We start from the raw sequence: 16,070 nt of genomic DNA on the forward strand, positions 1-16,070 counted from the left end.
TTATCAGTATTCATCTTGACCTTCATCATCATGTTCACCACCTTAGCCTTTCATTCTGCAACTTAGATAACTTGCTTTTCCACACCTGACAATGTCTGCTCACACTGCCTCACCCTGACCTTTTTTGTACTCTTCCTCTGAAATTAGTAATTCATACATTTCATTTCTTTTTTTTTTAACATTTCATTTCTTAATACATGCCCTGCTGCTGTTTCCTTTACATCTTTGATGTAATCAAGGACTCTCATCCATCTTTTCACTTGGTCCCGCTCTCTTCAACCTGATGCTGATCTCATAGACTCCCACATGCAGGTTAGATTCCACAGTGTCATTTGATTCTCCACTGGCCCAATTCTTAACATTTGCCATATTTTTCTTCTCTTTTCTGTTTGATTAAAGTCAACTTTGGAGACTTCCACATCCTTTTATGCCTGGACACCTGGCATTTTGATTGCTATCAGAAGGAAATTGCAAAACTGGCAATCCATGAGCCCTGTCTTCAAGTGGGTTTTTATTATTGCCAGGCAATCTTAAAATATTTCCCTTATTCCACAGTTTTCCTAGGTGACTAATTCAAATACTACTCTCATATCGCATGGTATTATGTTGCATTGTATTGTGTTCTTTATTGTATTATCAGTTGCAAGAAAGCAAGATCTGGTGTTAGTGTCCTGGGGAGAGTAGTTTCCATATACCTGTTGACTGAATTCTTCACAGATGCTTTTTGGATATTTTCCATTACAGGAAGAACTGTACTGTAAATATTTTCTGCATACATTAATCGTCACCAGGCCACGGACAGGCTTTCCATATGTGTATCTGTAACAATAAAGTGGTCATACAAAAAGATATTTAACATAAATAACTTACATTTCCTACACATGATTTGATCCATTCATCTTACTCATCTACAGCAATTGCATTTCCTTTCATAGCATTAGCACTTTAGAAGTACTTATTCTGAAACTGTCTTATCTATACCTCTAAAAGAAAATACTTATGAGTACTGAATTGTTTTTTTGAAACACCTCCAAATGGAAAAGTAACAGTGTGGTTTTTCTCAGATCTTACCTTCCTCTCAGTTGAGGTTTGACTATAAAACTGCCTATTTCCTTCTTTCTCTGCTGTCATATTATCTAGGTTATGATTCTAACTTTGTCAGCACCTCCAAAGTTGTCTTAGGGAAAGAAATTAGGGAAATATAGAGAGTGTATTTCTTTTGTTTGTTTGCTGGTTTTATTTTTTAAGATTTTTGTTGTTGTTGTTGTGGACTTAAAAATCTTTCCCGAATTTGTTATAATATTGCTTCTGTTGTTTGTTTTTTTTTGGCAGCAAAACATGTGGGATCTTATCTCCCTAACCAGGGATTGAATCTGCACCCCCTGCCTTGGAAGGCAAATTTTTAGCCACTGGACCATCAAGGAAGTCCCAAGAGTGTATTTCTAAGTCCTCCCTAACTTTTATATGTTTTAAGAGGATAAGTGAGGAATTAACTGGGAAAGAGCTAGCTACAGAACAAAAATATTACAAATGAACTGTATCATGATAGTCGCTGCTGCTGCTGCTAAGTTGCTTCAGTCGTGTCCAACTCTCTGTGACCCCGTAGATGGAAGCCCACCAGGCTCCCCTGTCCCTGGGATTCTCCAGGCAAGAACACTGGAGTGGGTTGCCACTTCCTTCTCCAATGCATGAAAGTGAAAAGTGAAAGGGAAGTTGGATTCTGCCAAATCTGATGGAAGGATGTGATGTATGGCTTGAATATTATGTCACCTTGAAATTCATGTTGAAATTCTAAATCCCAAACGATGATAGTTTAGGAGGTGAGGGTTTTGGGAGGAGGGTGAAGTTTTCATGAATGGGTGAGTGCCTTCATAAAAGAGGCTCCAGAGAGATCTCTTGTCCCTCCTCCCATGTGAGGACACAAGAAGATGCTCTGAACCAGAAAGAGGACCTTCACCAGAATGTGACCATGCAGGCACTTGATCTTGGATTTCCCAGCCTCTGGGACTGTGAACAGGAGGAGAAGGGGCCGACAGAGGACGAGGTTGTTGGATGGCATCACTGAATCAGTGGACATGAGTTCTAGCAAGCTCTGGGAGACGGTGAAGGACAGGGAAGCCTGGTGTCTGCAGTCCATGGGGTCACAAAGAGTTGGACACGACTGAGTGATAGGACAACAGTAGAACTGTGAACAGTGCAGTTCTGTTGTTAATAAGCTCCTCAGTCTGTGGTATTTTGTTATGATGGCCTGAACAGACTAAGGCGTGATGTGAAGCTGAACTCAGTCTATTGCTTCTTAAAGTATGCTTTCTGGACAACCTCCATGGACATTCCCTGAGACATGCAGTGAGATTCAGAGTACCAAATCCTTCCTCAGATTTAGAGGTGGGGCCAAGGAATCTACATTTGAAATAAGCACCTCCATAGATTCTGATGCATACTTAAATTTGAGACCCTGTCCAAACTGTTAAGTAGGTGAAGTTCGGTCTCAGAAACCCCAAGCTTCCTCTTTTTAGTGTCTCCTCCCCTTCAAATTTCTATACGTGCTGATAAAGTAATACATTATTTACTAAATTTAGTCACTTTGTTGAATCTTCTCTTTAAATCTGAAGCAAAAGGCTTTCTCCCTGATGAAAAAATGTGAAGCATCAAAGCTGGTGAGAAGGAGGAAAACACATGTTTTTCATGTTGTTTTTAAAAGCAAGCAGTAAATCCAACCTCCTTGATGTAACTGGAGGGGACTTTATTGCCCAAAGGCAATCAGGGAAGAAATAAATAGCATGCATTTTGTTTATTTCTTTTTTAAAATTTCATTTTATTAAACCAGAGTATAGTTGTTTTACAATATTGTGTTAGTTTCTGCTGTACAACAAAGTGAGTCAGCTATACAGAAACATATATCCCCTCTTTTTTGGATTTCCTTACCATTTAGGTTACCACAGAGCAGTGAGTAGAGTTTCCTGCACTAACCAGCATGTTCTCATTAGTTATCTATTTTATGCATAGTATCAGTAGTGTGTACATGTCAATCCCAATCTCCCAATTCATCCCACACCCCTTTCCCCTTTTGGTGTCCCTACATTTGTTCTCTATGTCTGTATCTCTATTTCTACCTTGCAAAAAAGTTAAATGACATGCATTTTTAATTCTATATTAATATATCCAGCATGTAAGATAGAGGGTCTGCTTAACATCTTTCTAGCTTCCCAGAGTTTAAAAAATGGGGGACAATACAAAATAGGAGATAATAAGACATAGAATAACATGGAAGCTATGGGCTCCAGAATTAGATGGTTTGGGTTCACTTTAGCCCAGTGTCTGGGATATAGAAATGCTTCATGGAGCTATATGTATTTTTTTTGTTACTTGCCGAGGCAATATAGAATTATGGAGAAAGGTTCAGGGTCTGGAGCCAGACTGTTGGATTTAAATTCCAATCTGCCATTTATTGTCTGCAGGAACTTGAACAAGTTAGTTTATTCTTTATATGTTATAGTTTCCTCATTTGTAAAATGAGAATTATTATCCTCGTCTCACAAGGTTAGTGTAAGAACAAAAACACAAATAAGTGCAAGGCACTTTGAACATTGCCTGGCACATTTTAAATGCTCAGTTAATAATTTTACTAACAGTAGTAAACATATTGCATGCTATCACCCCTGCTCCTTGGTCTAAGCTCAGACAGTTGGAGAGACTCATTCCTTCTTTAATTAAAACAGTTGGAAGGTCAGTAATCGTTATGTGCAATACAAACAGGATAGGGAAATAGAAATAAGGTAAAAAATGTAACTCACAGGCTGCAGACAGAAACCTCAAATTCATCCTCTAGGAAACTAATCTTCTTGGGCATTTTCACTTGGACCTCAAATTTGGGCAAAACTGTTATCAATAAAAGAAAAAAAAAAAAAAAACAAGTGTGAGAGCAGGCAGAAAGTCTTGCAAGAGTATTAGTAATGATTCTATTACAGAATCTTGTAACAAAGAGTCACATGAAGTGATTTCAATTACAATAAGGAGCAGCAGGTCACTAGTGGCAAAAAAGAGATGCCATTCATACCCATGGGCAGTTAGCACCATGGTAACTTAGGCTGGTATTATAGTTCCTAGACTCTCTTCAGAATTTGTCCAAGATTTCAAAGGTGAGAGGGAAACACCTCCATTAGTCTCTGAAGGTCACCATGATTAGACAATATTGCATAGGAACCTGGAATGTCAGGTCCATGAATCAAGGCAAATTGGAAGTGTCAAACAAGAGATGGCAAGAGTGAATGTCGACATTCTAGGGATCAGCGAACTGAAATGGACTGGAATGGGTGAATTTAACTCAGATGACCATTATATCTACTACTGCAGGCAGGATTCCTCAGAAGAAATGGAGTGGCCATCATGGTCAACAAAAGAGTCCGAAATGCAGTACTTAGATGCAATCTCAAAAACGACAGAATGATCTCTGTTCGTTTCCAAGGCAAACCATTCAATATCACAGTAATCCAAGTCTATGCCCCAACCAGTAATGTGGAAGAAGCTGAAGTTGAACGGTTCTATGAAGACCTACAAGACCTTTTAGAACTAACACCCAAAAAAGATGTCCTTTTCATTATAGGGGACTGGAATGCAAAAGTAGGAAGTCAAGAAACACTTGGAGTAACAGGCAAATTTGGCCTTGGAATACGGAATGAAGCAGGGCAAAGACTAATAGAGTTTTGCCAAGAAAATGCACTGGTCATAACAAACACCCTCTTCCAACAACACAAGAGAAGACCTTACAGAAGGACATCACCAGATGGTCAACACTGAAATCAGATTGATTATATTCTTTGCAGCCAAGATGGAGAAGCTCTATACAGTCAGCAAAAACAAGACCAGGAGCTGACTGTGGCTCAGACCATGAACTCCTAATTGCCAAATTCAGACTTAAATTGAAGAAAGTAGGGAAAACCACTAGACCATTCAGGTATGACCTAAATCAAATCCCTTATGATTATACAGTGGAAGTGAGAAATAGATTTAAGGGCCTAGATCTGATAGATAGAGTGCCTGATGAACTATGGATGGAGGTTCGTGACATTGTACAGGAGACAGGGATCAAGACCATCACCATGGAAAAGAAATGCAAAAAATCAAAATGGCTGTCTGGGGAAGCCTTACAAACAGCTGTGAAAAGAAGAGAAGTGAAAAGCAAAGGAGAAAAGGAAAGATATAAACATCTGAATGCAGAGTTCCAAAGAATAGCAAGAAGAGATAAGAAAGCCTTCAGCGATCAATGCAAAGAAATAGAGGAAAACAACAGAATGGGAAAGACTAGGGATCTCTTCAAGAAAATCAGAGACACCAAGGGAACATTTCATGGAAAGATGGGCTCGATAAAGGACAGAAATGGTATGGACCTAACAGAAGCAGAAGATATTAAGAAGAGGTGGCAAGAACGCACAGAAGAACTGTACAAAAAAGATCTTCACGACCCAGATAATCACGATGGTATGATCACTGACCTAGAGCCAGACATCCTGGAATGTGAAGTCAAGTGGGCCTTAGAAAGCATCACTACGAACAAAGCTAGTGGAGGTGATGGAATTCCAGTTGAGCTATTCCAAATCCTGAAAGATGATGCTGTGAAAGTGCTGCACTCAATATGCCAGCAAATTTGGAAAACTCAGCAGTGGCCACAGGACTGGAAAAGGTCAGTTTTCATTCCAATCCCAAAGAAAGGCAATGCCAAAGAATGCTCAAACTACCACACAATTGCACTCATCTCACACGCTAGTAAAGTAATGCTCAAAATTCTCCAAGCCAGGCTTCAGCAATATGTGAACCGTGAACTTTCTGATGTTCAAGCTGATTTTAGAAAAGGCAGAGGAACCAGAGATCAAATTGCCAACATCCACTGGATCATGGAAAAAGCAAGAGAGTTCCAGAAAAACATCTATTTCTGCTGTTTTGACTATGCCAAAGCCTTTGACTGTGTGGATCACAATAAACTGTGGAAAATTCTGAAAGACATGGGAATACCAGACCACCTGATCTGCCTCTTGAGAAATTTGTATGCAGATCAGGAAGCAACAGTTAGAACTGGACATGGAACAACAGACTGGTTCCAAATAGGAAAAGGAGTTCATCAAGGCTGTATATTGTCACCCTGTTTATTTAACTTATATGCAGAGTACATCATGAGAAAGGCTGGACTGGAAGAAACACAAGCTGGAATCAAGATTGCCGGGAGAAATATCAATAACCTCAGATATGCAGATGACACCACCCTTATGGCAGAAGGTGAAGAGGAACTAAAAAGCCTCTTGATGAAAGTGAAAATGGAGAATGAAAAAGTTGGCTTAAAGCTCAACATACAGAAAACGAAGATCATGGCATCCGGTCCCATCACTTCATGGGAAATAGATGGGGAAACAGTGGAAAAAGTGCCAGACTTTAGTTTTTTGGGCTCCAAAATCACTGCAGATGGTGACTGCAGTCATGAAATTAAAAGACATTTACTCCTTGGAAGGAAAGTTATGACCAACCTAGATAGCATATTGAAAAGCAGAGACATTACTTTGCCAACAAAGATTCATCTAGTCAAGGCTATGGTTTTTCCTGTGGTCATGTATGGATGTGAGAGTTGGACTGTGAAGAAGGCTAAGTGCCGAAGAATTGATGCTTTTGAACTGTGGTGTTGGAGAAGACTCTTGAGAGTCCCTTGGACTGCAAGGAGATCCAACCAGTCCATTCTGAAGGAGATCAGCCCTGGGATTTCTTTGGAAGGAATGATGCTAAAGCTGAAACTGCAGTACTTTGGCCACCTCATGCGAAGAGTTGACTCATTGCAAAACACTCTGATGCTGGGAGGGACTGGGGGCAAGAGGAGAAGGGGACGACAGAGGATGAGATGGCTGGATGGCATCACTGACTTGATGGACGTGAGTCTGAGTGAACTCCAGGAGTTGGTGATTGACAGGGAGGCCTGGCATGCTGCGATTCATGGGGTCGCAAAGAGTTGGACACGTATGAGTCACTGATCTGATCTGATGATTAGACATGGTCACAGGTACAGATGGGCCAGAAACTTTCAGTTTGTCCTTATTTTTTTCTCTGTCTGTTCTAGCTCTTCTTCCCAACTTCTAACCCTGCTGACTCACAGAGACCCTGGGCCCACTACCAGACACCTGGTTATAGAAATACAAAGTGGGAGGAGGGAGATTGATTCTTCTGCCAGTTTCCCTCAGTGGTCCACTCTGGAATCTGAATGTGCCCTTGTAAGTTCTGATCTGTACATCCTCAACCTTGCTTCAGGAGGCCTGGTTAGTGATTTCCTCAGATCCACCAACTCCTCCTGCGGGACTCTGACTTTTCTAGCCTCTCCCACAGTTGTATATAAGGTTAGTCGTTCCTATAGTTAATCCCTGTTCCATAATTCTCATGGCAGTTCTGGTGAGACTGGAGAATCCTGTTTTTGTGATAAGTCTCCTATTCATGGCAAACAGATGGAGAAAACGTGGAAATAGTGGCAGATTTTATATTTTTGGGCTTCAAAATCACTTCAGATGGTGACTGTAGCCATGAAATTAAAAGCTGCTTGCTCCTTGGAAGAAAAGCTATGAAAAACCTAGATAGTGTATTAAAAAGCAGAGACATCACTTTGCTGACAAAGGCCTGTATAGTCAAAGCTATGGTGTTTCCAGTAGTCATGTATGGGTTTGAGAGTTGGACCATAAAGAAGGCTGAGCATGGAAGCACTGATGCTATCAAACTGTGGTATTAGAGAAGACTCTTGAGAGTCCCTTGGACAGCAAGGAGATCAAATCAGTCTGTCCTAAAAGAAATCAAACCTGAATATTCATTGGAAGGACTGATGCTGAAGCTGAAACTGCAATGCTTTGTCTACCTGATGTGAAGAGCTGACTCATTGGAAAAGGCTGTGATGCTGGGAAAGATTGAGGACAGGAGGATAAGAGCAGGCATAGGATGAGATAGTTGGATGGCATGACTGACTCCATGGACTTGAGTCTGAGTGAGCTCCAGGAGATAGTGAAGGACAGGGAAGCCTGGCATGCTGCAGTCCATTGGGTTACAAAGAGTTGGACATGACTTAGCAGTAGAACAACAACAACTCCTTATCCACAGCATGATGTATTTAACTTACATTAGAAATTCTACATAATTGATAACTAATAAGATGGTTTCAATGTCTGAGAACTATTATTAGCGTAAATTACATGTAGGTTACAGACAGCAAGGATGCAATCCCAGAAAATACATCCTGTTATAAGATATAGATCAAGAGATGCATGTAGATAACACAATATATTGGTTAATAATTTATGTTTGAATAGGGTCAGTTGGAACTATTAAAATCTCTTATGCTTCTTGGCTCCATGATTTTGGTAAATTTTTCACTTCTCTAGTATCAATATACTCATTTGTAAAATAGAGATGGTATAGTATCTGCCTCAGAGGGCTATTGTAAGGATTTAATGAGATAGTGCATGAAGTGTTTGGCAAATATTTAGATAAATAAAAATTCTTGCTACTTTTTGATTGATATATGCTAGATTTTTGCTTGTCACTACATATAAAAATGATCCAATCTTGTATTCTTTAATGTCATACATGTGTTTGACGTGTGTAGAATTCTTACCGTATTCATCCACTTCAAAAGAGTGCTCTATTCTTTTCCCAGGCTCCTTCAGCAGTACCACCTTGTAGGGACCCAGTGCGGGCTCCACTGAGAGTGGGAAAGAGAGCTGACTGAGTCCCCCTTGCAATTTGAAACTGGGCCATTGGAAAATCCGGTTCCTTTTGGGGTTCTATATGTAAAAGCATCACAAGTATATTGAAGCAATTGAAATATATAGTTTTGAGTAGAACAGCTTTTCAGGGAGGATGACATGGGAAGCAGGCTAATTAGCTGGTTGGTAAATTGGCACCAGAGGTATTAGCAAAGGTTTCTAAGAATTCTAGACTAGAAAAGGGCAACTTGCCCAGCTGAGATATGACAGGTGATAGTACCTCTTTTTGTGATTATGCATACTATCTCAGTCAGAAATATTGGAAGAGCCACTACGTTGCATCATCTCAGGGTATTTTGTTATTTCATTGACATCTTATCCACTCTCCCCAGGATTTATGAGAGACAGGGAAAACAGTATTTATTTAGTTCTGAAGAAGTGGCAGTGGGGAAGGAGAAAGTGGAAAGAGGAAAGTTAATATAACTCACAGTGAGGCCTCATCCCAAGAGAGAGACACAAGATATTACCTACCTCAATATAAACCACCAGGAACTGAAAAGAAAACAAATAGGGTGAATGTGAGACAGAGTATAGAAAGACAAAACTGTGACACCAGCATTAAAACAGTATTTGGACCAGAAGGAAGTTGAGCCTATTCAGTTCTTGTCTGGATGAGGAAATGTGGCCCTGTTTGAGTCATAACACTTCATATGTTCGGTCTGGGACATAGTCTCTGAAGAAATGATGGGGGCTTCCCTGATGGCTCAGTGGTAAAGAATCCACCCGCCAGTGAAGGCGACAGTTTCAATCCCTTATTTGGGAAGATCCTACATGCTCTGAGGCAACTAAACCTGTGTGCACCAACTACTGAGTCTGTGCTCTAGAGCCTGGGAACCATAACTACTAAGCGCATGCACCTTAAAGCCTGTGCTCTGCAACAAGAGAAGCACCGCAATGAGACGCCTGTGCACTGCGGCTAGAGAGCAGCCCCCGCTCTCCACAACTAGAGAAAAGTCTGAGCAGCAACAAAGACCTAGCATAACCAAACATGGATAAATTTTTTTTTTTAAGAGATGGAAAAAAAATTCTTAAAAAAAGAACAAACAGAAAAGAAATCATGATTTCCTTTTATGAAGTAATGTAACCTAGATTTGTGTAAAAAGGTCCAAATAATGAGTTTTATTTGGCAGCTGACTTTCATCTGTGAGAAATTCTCCATTTCTCTTAAGAGAGATATCAAATGCATTTATTTTCTTTTGTTCATTTAGAATAATTGAGTCTTTAAGGAGATAATTTCAACCGAATATTTAATTAACTTTAAGAATGTAGTTGATGAACTTATCTCCCTTATCCTCCAGTAGCCATATGCTTTGGAGAACTTTCTGTGGTAGGTTTAAGTATCTCATATTGGTCTCAGGTTCTCCAAAGAACAGATTTTACATTTTGGCTTTTTTTTTTTTTTTCTGCCAGTCTTACTGCTGGGAAAGATGGAAGGCAAAGGAGAAGAGGGTGACAGAGTAGGAGATGGTTAGCTAGCATCACTTACTCAAAGGACATGAACTTGAGCAAACTCTGGGAGTTAGTGCAGGACAGGGAAGCAGGTGTGAGGCAGTTCATGGGGTTGCAAAGAGTCAGACACAACTTGGTGACTGAACAACAACAAAATAGCCATTGCTATGAGACTTACCGTTTCATTCAAAGGGTGAAAGTTGACATCCACAGAGAAAATGCGGAATTGCACTGAAACACAGAGATTTTTCTCATGAAAGCCGCCAATGGAAATTCAGGGTGGTAACACAAATAACAATGTGCCAGGATTTCCAAAAGGTAACAGAGAACTACACCTCCAACCCTTCAGATTGCCTTTGCTTGTTTAGTTCCTTATACCTGTTTGTCCTGGCTTGTAGATGGGTTTGTCTGTCTGGACAAAGACTAGGCTTTCTGCTTTTGTAATGTATATTGGCTTCTTCTTTATGAAGTTCTGGGTTGGTCCTTGCACCTGCACAGTTATGAATGCGAAGGGAAAAGAATCCGGAATCTGTAAAACAGAAATGAGCTGAAGAATCTGTCCAGATCCACTTCTGAGGGTCTCAGCTTTTGTGACTTTCTCATTTCTCTAGTTAGTCCCATGGGAATTAGTAAGGGCTAGGCTTCCTTGGTGGTTCAGACGGTAAAGAATCCACCTGCAATGCAGGAGACACAGGTTCGATCCCTGGGTCAGGAAGATCTCCTGGAGAAGGGAATGGCTATCCACTCTAAGATTCTTGCCTGGAGATTCCATGGACAGAGGAGCCTGGTGGGCTACAGACCACAGGGTCACAAAGAGTCAGCTGGACATGACTGAGAAACAGATACTTTCGCTTTCATTTTTTCAGGGTCAAATGGAATGTGCCCTGCTTTATAGATTAATATGAGTGTGTAACATGAAGGCAGCAATTTATTAAATTGATTAAAGGAGAAATGTCATTGCAATAAAAATGAAGTAATTCTTCAACTAGTCATGACAATGAAGGAAATAACAAGTTCTCATTTTGACAGTAATATGGTAGTATTAAAATAATTTTTAAAATTTATTTTCTAACAGTCAAAAGTAGCACTGTATATTATCATTGGTAGTAAGCTGGTATGATTAACTTTTTAATACTTTAAGTTAGTAAAAGGTTACAAGGACAGTACATTAACCGTCAACCATCTGGGAGAACTTAGATAAGTCACTAAACTTTATGAATCTGTGTTTATATCTATAAAGGCATGAATATGATTTACCTTCAAAGTTTGCTTTAAGAACAAACAAAATCCTTCTTATAACCATTGTTATCTTTTGTATATTGTACCAGTTCTGTTTGTAAATATTATGAAAGTATATTCAGTAGAAATTTTATCTTTAGACTTGTTTGAAATTCACTCTGTACTCCTCATTTTTCTTTTTTGTATTTTATTTTTTATTGGAGTATAATTGCTTGATGATGTTGTGTTAGTTTCTGTTGGGCAACAAAGTTAATCAACTATATACATACATATATCCCCTCTCTCTTGGACCTCCCTCCCACCCCTATCCCACCCATCAAGGTCATCACAGAGCACCAAGCTGACATTTTTTAATTGTTGGGGGTCAGAACCTAAGGCATCAACTAATGTGCTCTCTCTGTAATGATTTCCCTTCCCCCGAGGAGGAATGCTGACCGTGAAGGAGCTGCAGTAGAAGGAGTTTTTCGCCTCCAGGTCTGTGAGGAGATTCCTGCCCTCCGTCTCAGATTCCAGAGTTACTGTCAATGCCACTGTCTCATTCAGGTGATTCAGCAGGACACAGACCTTCTCAGGAACACCAGCATACAGCTGTGACGGGACCAGCACCAGGTACTGCCTGTGGAGAAGAGGGGTCTGGGTCAGCCATGGAGGGGTTATTGTGGTTGTTTTCTAGATAATCTTTGCTATCTTCATCAGTCACAGAACCAAGTTAGATTTCAGCAGGAGTGGCAAGGAGTATAGACCTTAGAAACTCAGAACCCCCCTACCAAGTTAAAACACCCATACATTTCTCCAGTATTGTGGAAATTTACTATTTCCACATTAGTAAACCTATTTGTAAGCTATGGATAAGCACTCCATAAGTTGTTATACATTTTGGATAGAGGTAATTTTCTAAATTAGAAATTTTCAATGAACCAAGAAAATGTGATCACACATACACACACATACACGAATAGTATTCGACCTTAAAAAAAGGAGGAAATTCTGCCCTTTGTGACAACATAGATGGCCCTTGAGGGCACAGTGCTAGGTGAAATAAACCAGAGAAAGACAATTATGCCTGGTATCACTTACATGAGGAATCTTTTTTTTTTAAAGTCAAACTTAGAAACATAGAGTAGAAAAGTGCTTTCCAATGGCTGGGAGGTAGAGGGAAACAGGAATATGTTGGTAAAAGGGCATACACTGTCATTTATGAGGCAATAAGAGCTGAAGATATAATATCTAACATGGTGACTATGGCTGATAACTGTATTATGTAACTGCAATTTGCTCAGAGATCAGAAATTAAATGTTCTTACCTCTCCCTCAAAAGTAGATAGCTGAGAGACAGATGTGCTAGATAAATCATTAATCTATGTAATAGATTAGTTAGGTCAATGGGGAAAATCCTTTCACAATATATATGTGTGTTGTACACTTTAATACAACTTTAATTCTCAGTTATATGTCAACAGTCCTCTCAAAACACTTTGCCATTTCCTTCTCCATTTAATTTATTAACAAATGATATTATTAATTAATTAATTATTATTGCAACCAGTAAGAGAATCTGTCTGTATGTGGTCTTGGGTTTTGTATGATGGTATCAGAGGTCACTTTGTTTCAGGAAACATTAAAGAGGTAACAATTCATGGAGAGGAACTGAATCTATTTTCAATACTGTTTCGGATGCAACCTTAGCTCTTTTCTTTCTTCCACTCTCTGCAGATAGAAGACAAACTAGGCTAATCATCAGATGTGTTACCACGTACACCCAGAAGAAAATATCATCCCTCTGTTGCTGTTTATCTATCATTTAGAAAAGCCCAAAATACTGAACTCTGTGATGCTCTGGTGGCTCATGCTTGTCGGTCTATCTGAAGTGTCCTGGTCTAGCTGGAAAACTTCTATTTGCTTCATAAGACTCATCTCAAAAACAACTTCCTTATGTAGACTTTGGTGATGCCCCTTCCTTTATATACGTTCCCATGAGGAGTTAGGTATTATTTGTCAGTATTCCCACAGAGGGCTTCCCTAGTGACTCAGGAGATGAGGGTTTGTTCCCTGATCCAGGAAGATCCCCTGGAGGAGGAAATGGCAACCCAGTCCAGTATTCTTTCCTGGAAATCCCCTTGGACAGAGGACGTTGGCGGGCTACAGTCCATGGGGTCGCAGAGTTGGATACAACTTAGCAACTGAACAACAACAATTCCCACAGAATCCTGGTTCTGTTTTTGCATTTTATTTCATTCTCTGTGCACCATCTCTTTCTCTCTCTCTTTTATACTATGAGGTACTGAGGTCACAGCCCACATTTTGTTGATCTGTATGTTCTCAAAGTCTAATGCTAGCCTTTAAAGATTTGGTGAAAGATTGAGTGACTTAACACACAAATCCTGGCTTGTCTTTAGGTCTCATCCATCTTGGGAACCCATGACTTGGAGGAGACAAAGATACTATGTCACTTTGCAATGACAAAGACAAGACACTGCAGCCTTTTTCATTAGCCAATAAAGAATTTATCTCTTTTTTGGGTAGGAATTATATATTTTTATTTGGTGAATATTGTAGAATTCCATCATCTTGGATGATGGAATATTTGCTTCACAAATATTTCACAAATATTATTACCTTGTGTCTCTGAGTTTTCTGGACCTGGAGTGTACCTTTTACCACCTGTGGTAATCATTTTTCAATGCTTTTCAACAGCAGATAATTTCATAGAGAATTAGGAAATAAAAAGGCAGACATCAAGAAATGGATAACAGAATGGGAGAGAGGAGGGGAATAGAATTTTCTGGAAATGTTGCTTACGGTTTGGAGGTAGCTGAAGCATCTCTGGGAAGGAGCAAGAAAAGCAGAATCAAGACTGGATTAGGCAGTTGATGTCCCCTCATGGTGTAGAGAGGAACAGGAAAGAATGGGAGTCTGAGTCTTTGATTCCTTGAACTCTGTTCTTATTCCAGAATCCCTGGTTTTTATTTTACCTGATGGGTAGTGAAAGTAAACGGCCAACCGTTTATTTTTGTAACATATTAACTACTTCTAGTATAAAAAAATCAATTGCAGATCACTTCAATCCACTTGCTCAGATTTTCAAAGGGCATGAAAAATAGCATGTTGAGACTACATTAGTTGTGGTCATTAATCAGCAACTTTAAACATCTTTAAGAAAATAAATCAAAATAAATGATATGATTTGATGAAATTAAGAGCTACTTATGTAAATACATAACACAGATCTTTTCCTGGAAGTCCAGGGAACAGCACACATTCCCTGAGTGTCAACCGATAGAGTTCATTAACGAAACAAAGGAAAATTTATCCCAGAATTTTAAACAAAATAAATATAAAGATAATCTCTCCATTGTTTGAAAGCTTAGTTTTCACTTTTTATAGCTATCTTTATACTTATTTATAAATAAAATGAACCCATGTAATACATTATTATAGTTTCTTAGTTCATTTAACGTCTAGAATATAAAGCCAATCAATTAATTTTATCTTCTAAGAAAATAACCTTTAGAATCTTTAAAAAGATGGTACAAATGAACTCATTTACAAAACAGAAATAGAATCACAGATGTAGAAAACAAAGTTACCAAGGGGGACAGCACAGGGGGAGGGGGAAGGGATCAACTGGGAAATTGGGATCGACATACACACTACTGTATATAAAATAGGTACTAATAAGAACCCACAGTGTAGCACAGGGAATTCTACTCAGTACTCTGTAATGATCCATGAGGGAAAAAAAAATCTAAAAAAGAGTGGATATATGTATATGTAAAATTGATTCACTTTTGCTGTGAACAGAAACTAAGACAACATTATGAATCAACTACACTCCAATAAAGATTAATTTAAAAAATATAATTCCAATGATGATAATAAACTATTAGTGATATAATGCTAGGTTAAATAAACTGTAATAATACATTGTGTGAGGCCTTGGTACCTGGCAAATGCTTGCTGAATGAAGATAAAATGCTTTAGCTTCATTTGGTTTCTTTTCTCATTAGAAACTATGCTCTTTCCATTTCCATCCTGCATTCCTACACTGCCATAAATAAATATCTTCATTCTCTGCCAGCTTAATATGGAATAAAGTAATTTACAATAGATAATAAATGATTTTTAAGAAGGCTCCAAGTAACTTTTCATAGGCATAATTGTACTTTTTTGGATATATACCAATCCCTTACTTTGGCCAAATGCCTAACGACTAAGTATAAAAATCTGCATTTTGATGAAGCAAAATCACCATTACAGTTTAAATTTCTAGAGTAGAAGAATAAATCTGAAGTATTATAAAACTTTATTGTTGTGATTTTTAATTGAAAATGATAGTAGATACATTTAAAATGTTTATCATAGAGCGTAAACAGTATGTTCTCTACATTCTCTGCTAATGCTTATATTACATATTTTTGTGGTCTTCAATCTTTTTCCTCCTTATATTCCCAAAAGAATTTTATTAAGCATGTAACCTTTCACACATGCTTAGCTTCTAAAACTTCTCATTATGAGTAAGATAACAAAAAATATAAATACTGATATTTTAAAAATAAAGTGAAATACCATTTTGAAAATGTATTCAGTGAAATGTAAATACTG

The 16,070-nt window shown here is 38.7% G+C and overlaps 1 protein-coding gene across 1 annotated transcript in view; it reads right to left on the reverse strand.

Annotated features, from left to right (window-relative positions):
* The window catches only part of LOC113892424 (pregnancy zone protein-like), a 60,881-nt gene that overhangs the window by 43,695 nt on the left and 1,116 nt on the right, over positions 1-16,070 (reverse strand). Inside the window, exons 2-9 of the mRNA XM_027541261.1 lie at positions 14,268-14,440; positions 11,904-12,084; positions 10,608-10,758; positions 10,408-10,460; positions 9,252-9,272; positions 8,630-8,798; positions 3,795-3,879; positions 696-819 (exon numbers count right to left, since the gene is read on the reverse strand). Of these exons, the coding sequence (XP_027397062.1) occupies positions 696-819; positions 3,795-3,879; positions 8,630-8,798; positions 9,252-9,272; positions 10,408-10,460; positions 10,608-10,758; positions 11,904-12,084; positions 14,268-14,350 (867 nt within the window). The 5' untranslated portion in view covers positions 14,351-14,440. The remainder of the gene's footprint in view (positions 1-695; positions 820-3,794; positions 3,880-8,629; positions 8,799-9,251; positions 9,273-10,407; positions 10,461-10,607; positions 10,759-11,903; positions 12,085-14,267; positions 14,441-16,070) is intronic.

This window comes from Bos indicus x Bos taurus, chromosome 5 (genome assembly GCF_003369695.1).
Source record: "Bos indicus x Bos taurus breed Angus x Brahman F1 hybrid chromosome 5, Bos_hybrid_MaternalHap_v2.0, whole genome shotgun sequence".
NCBI lineage: Eukaryota > Metazoa > Chordata > Mammalia > Artiodactyla > Bovidae > Bos > Bos indicus x Bos taurus.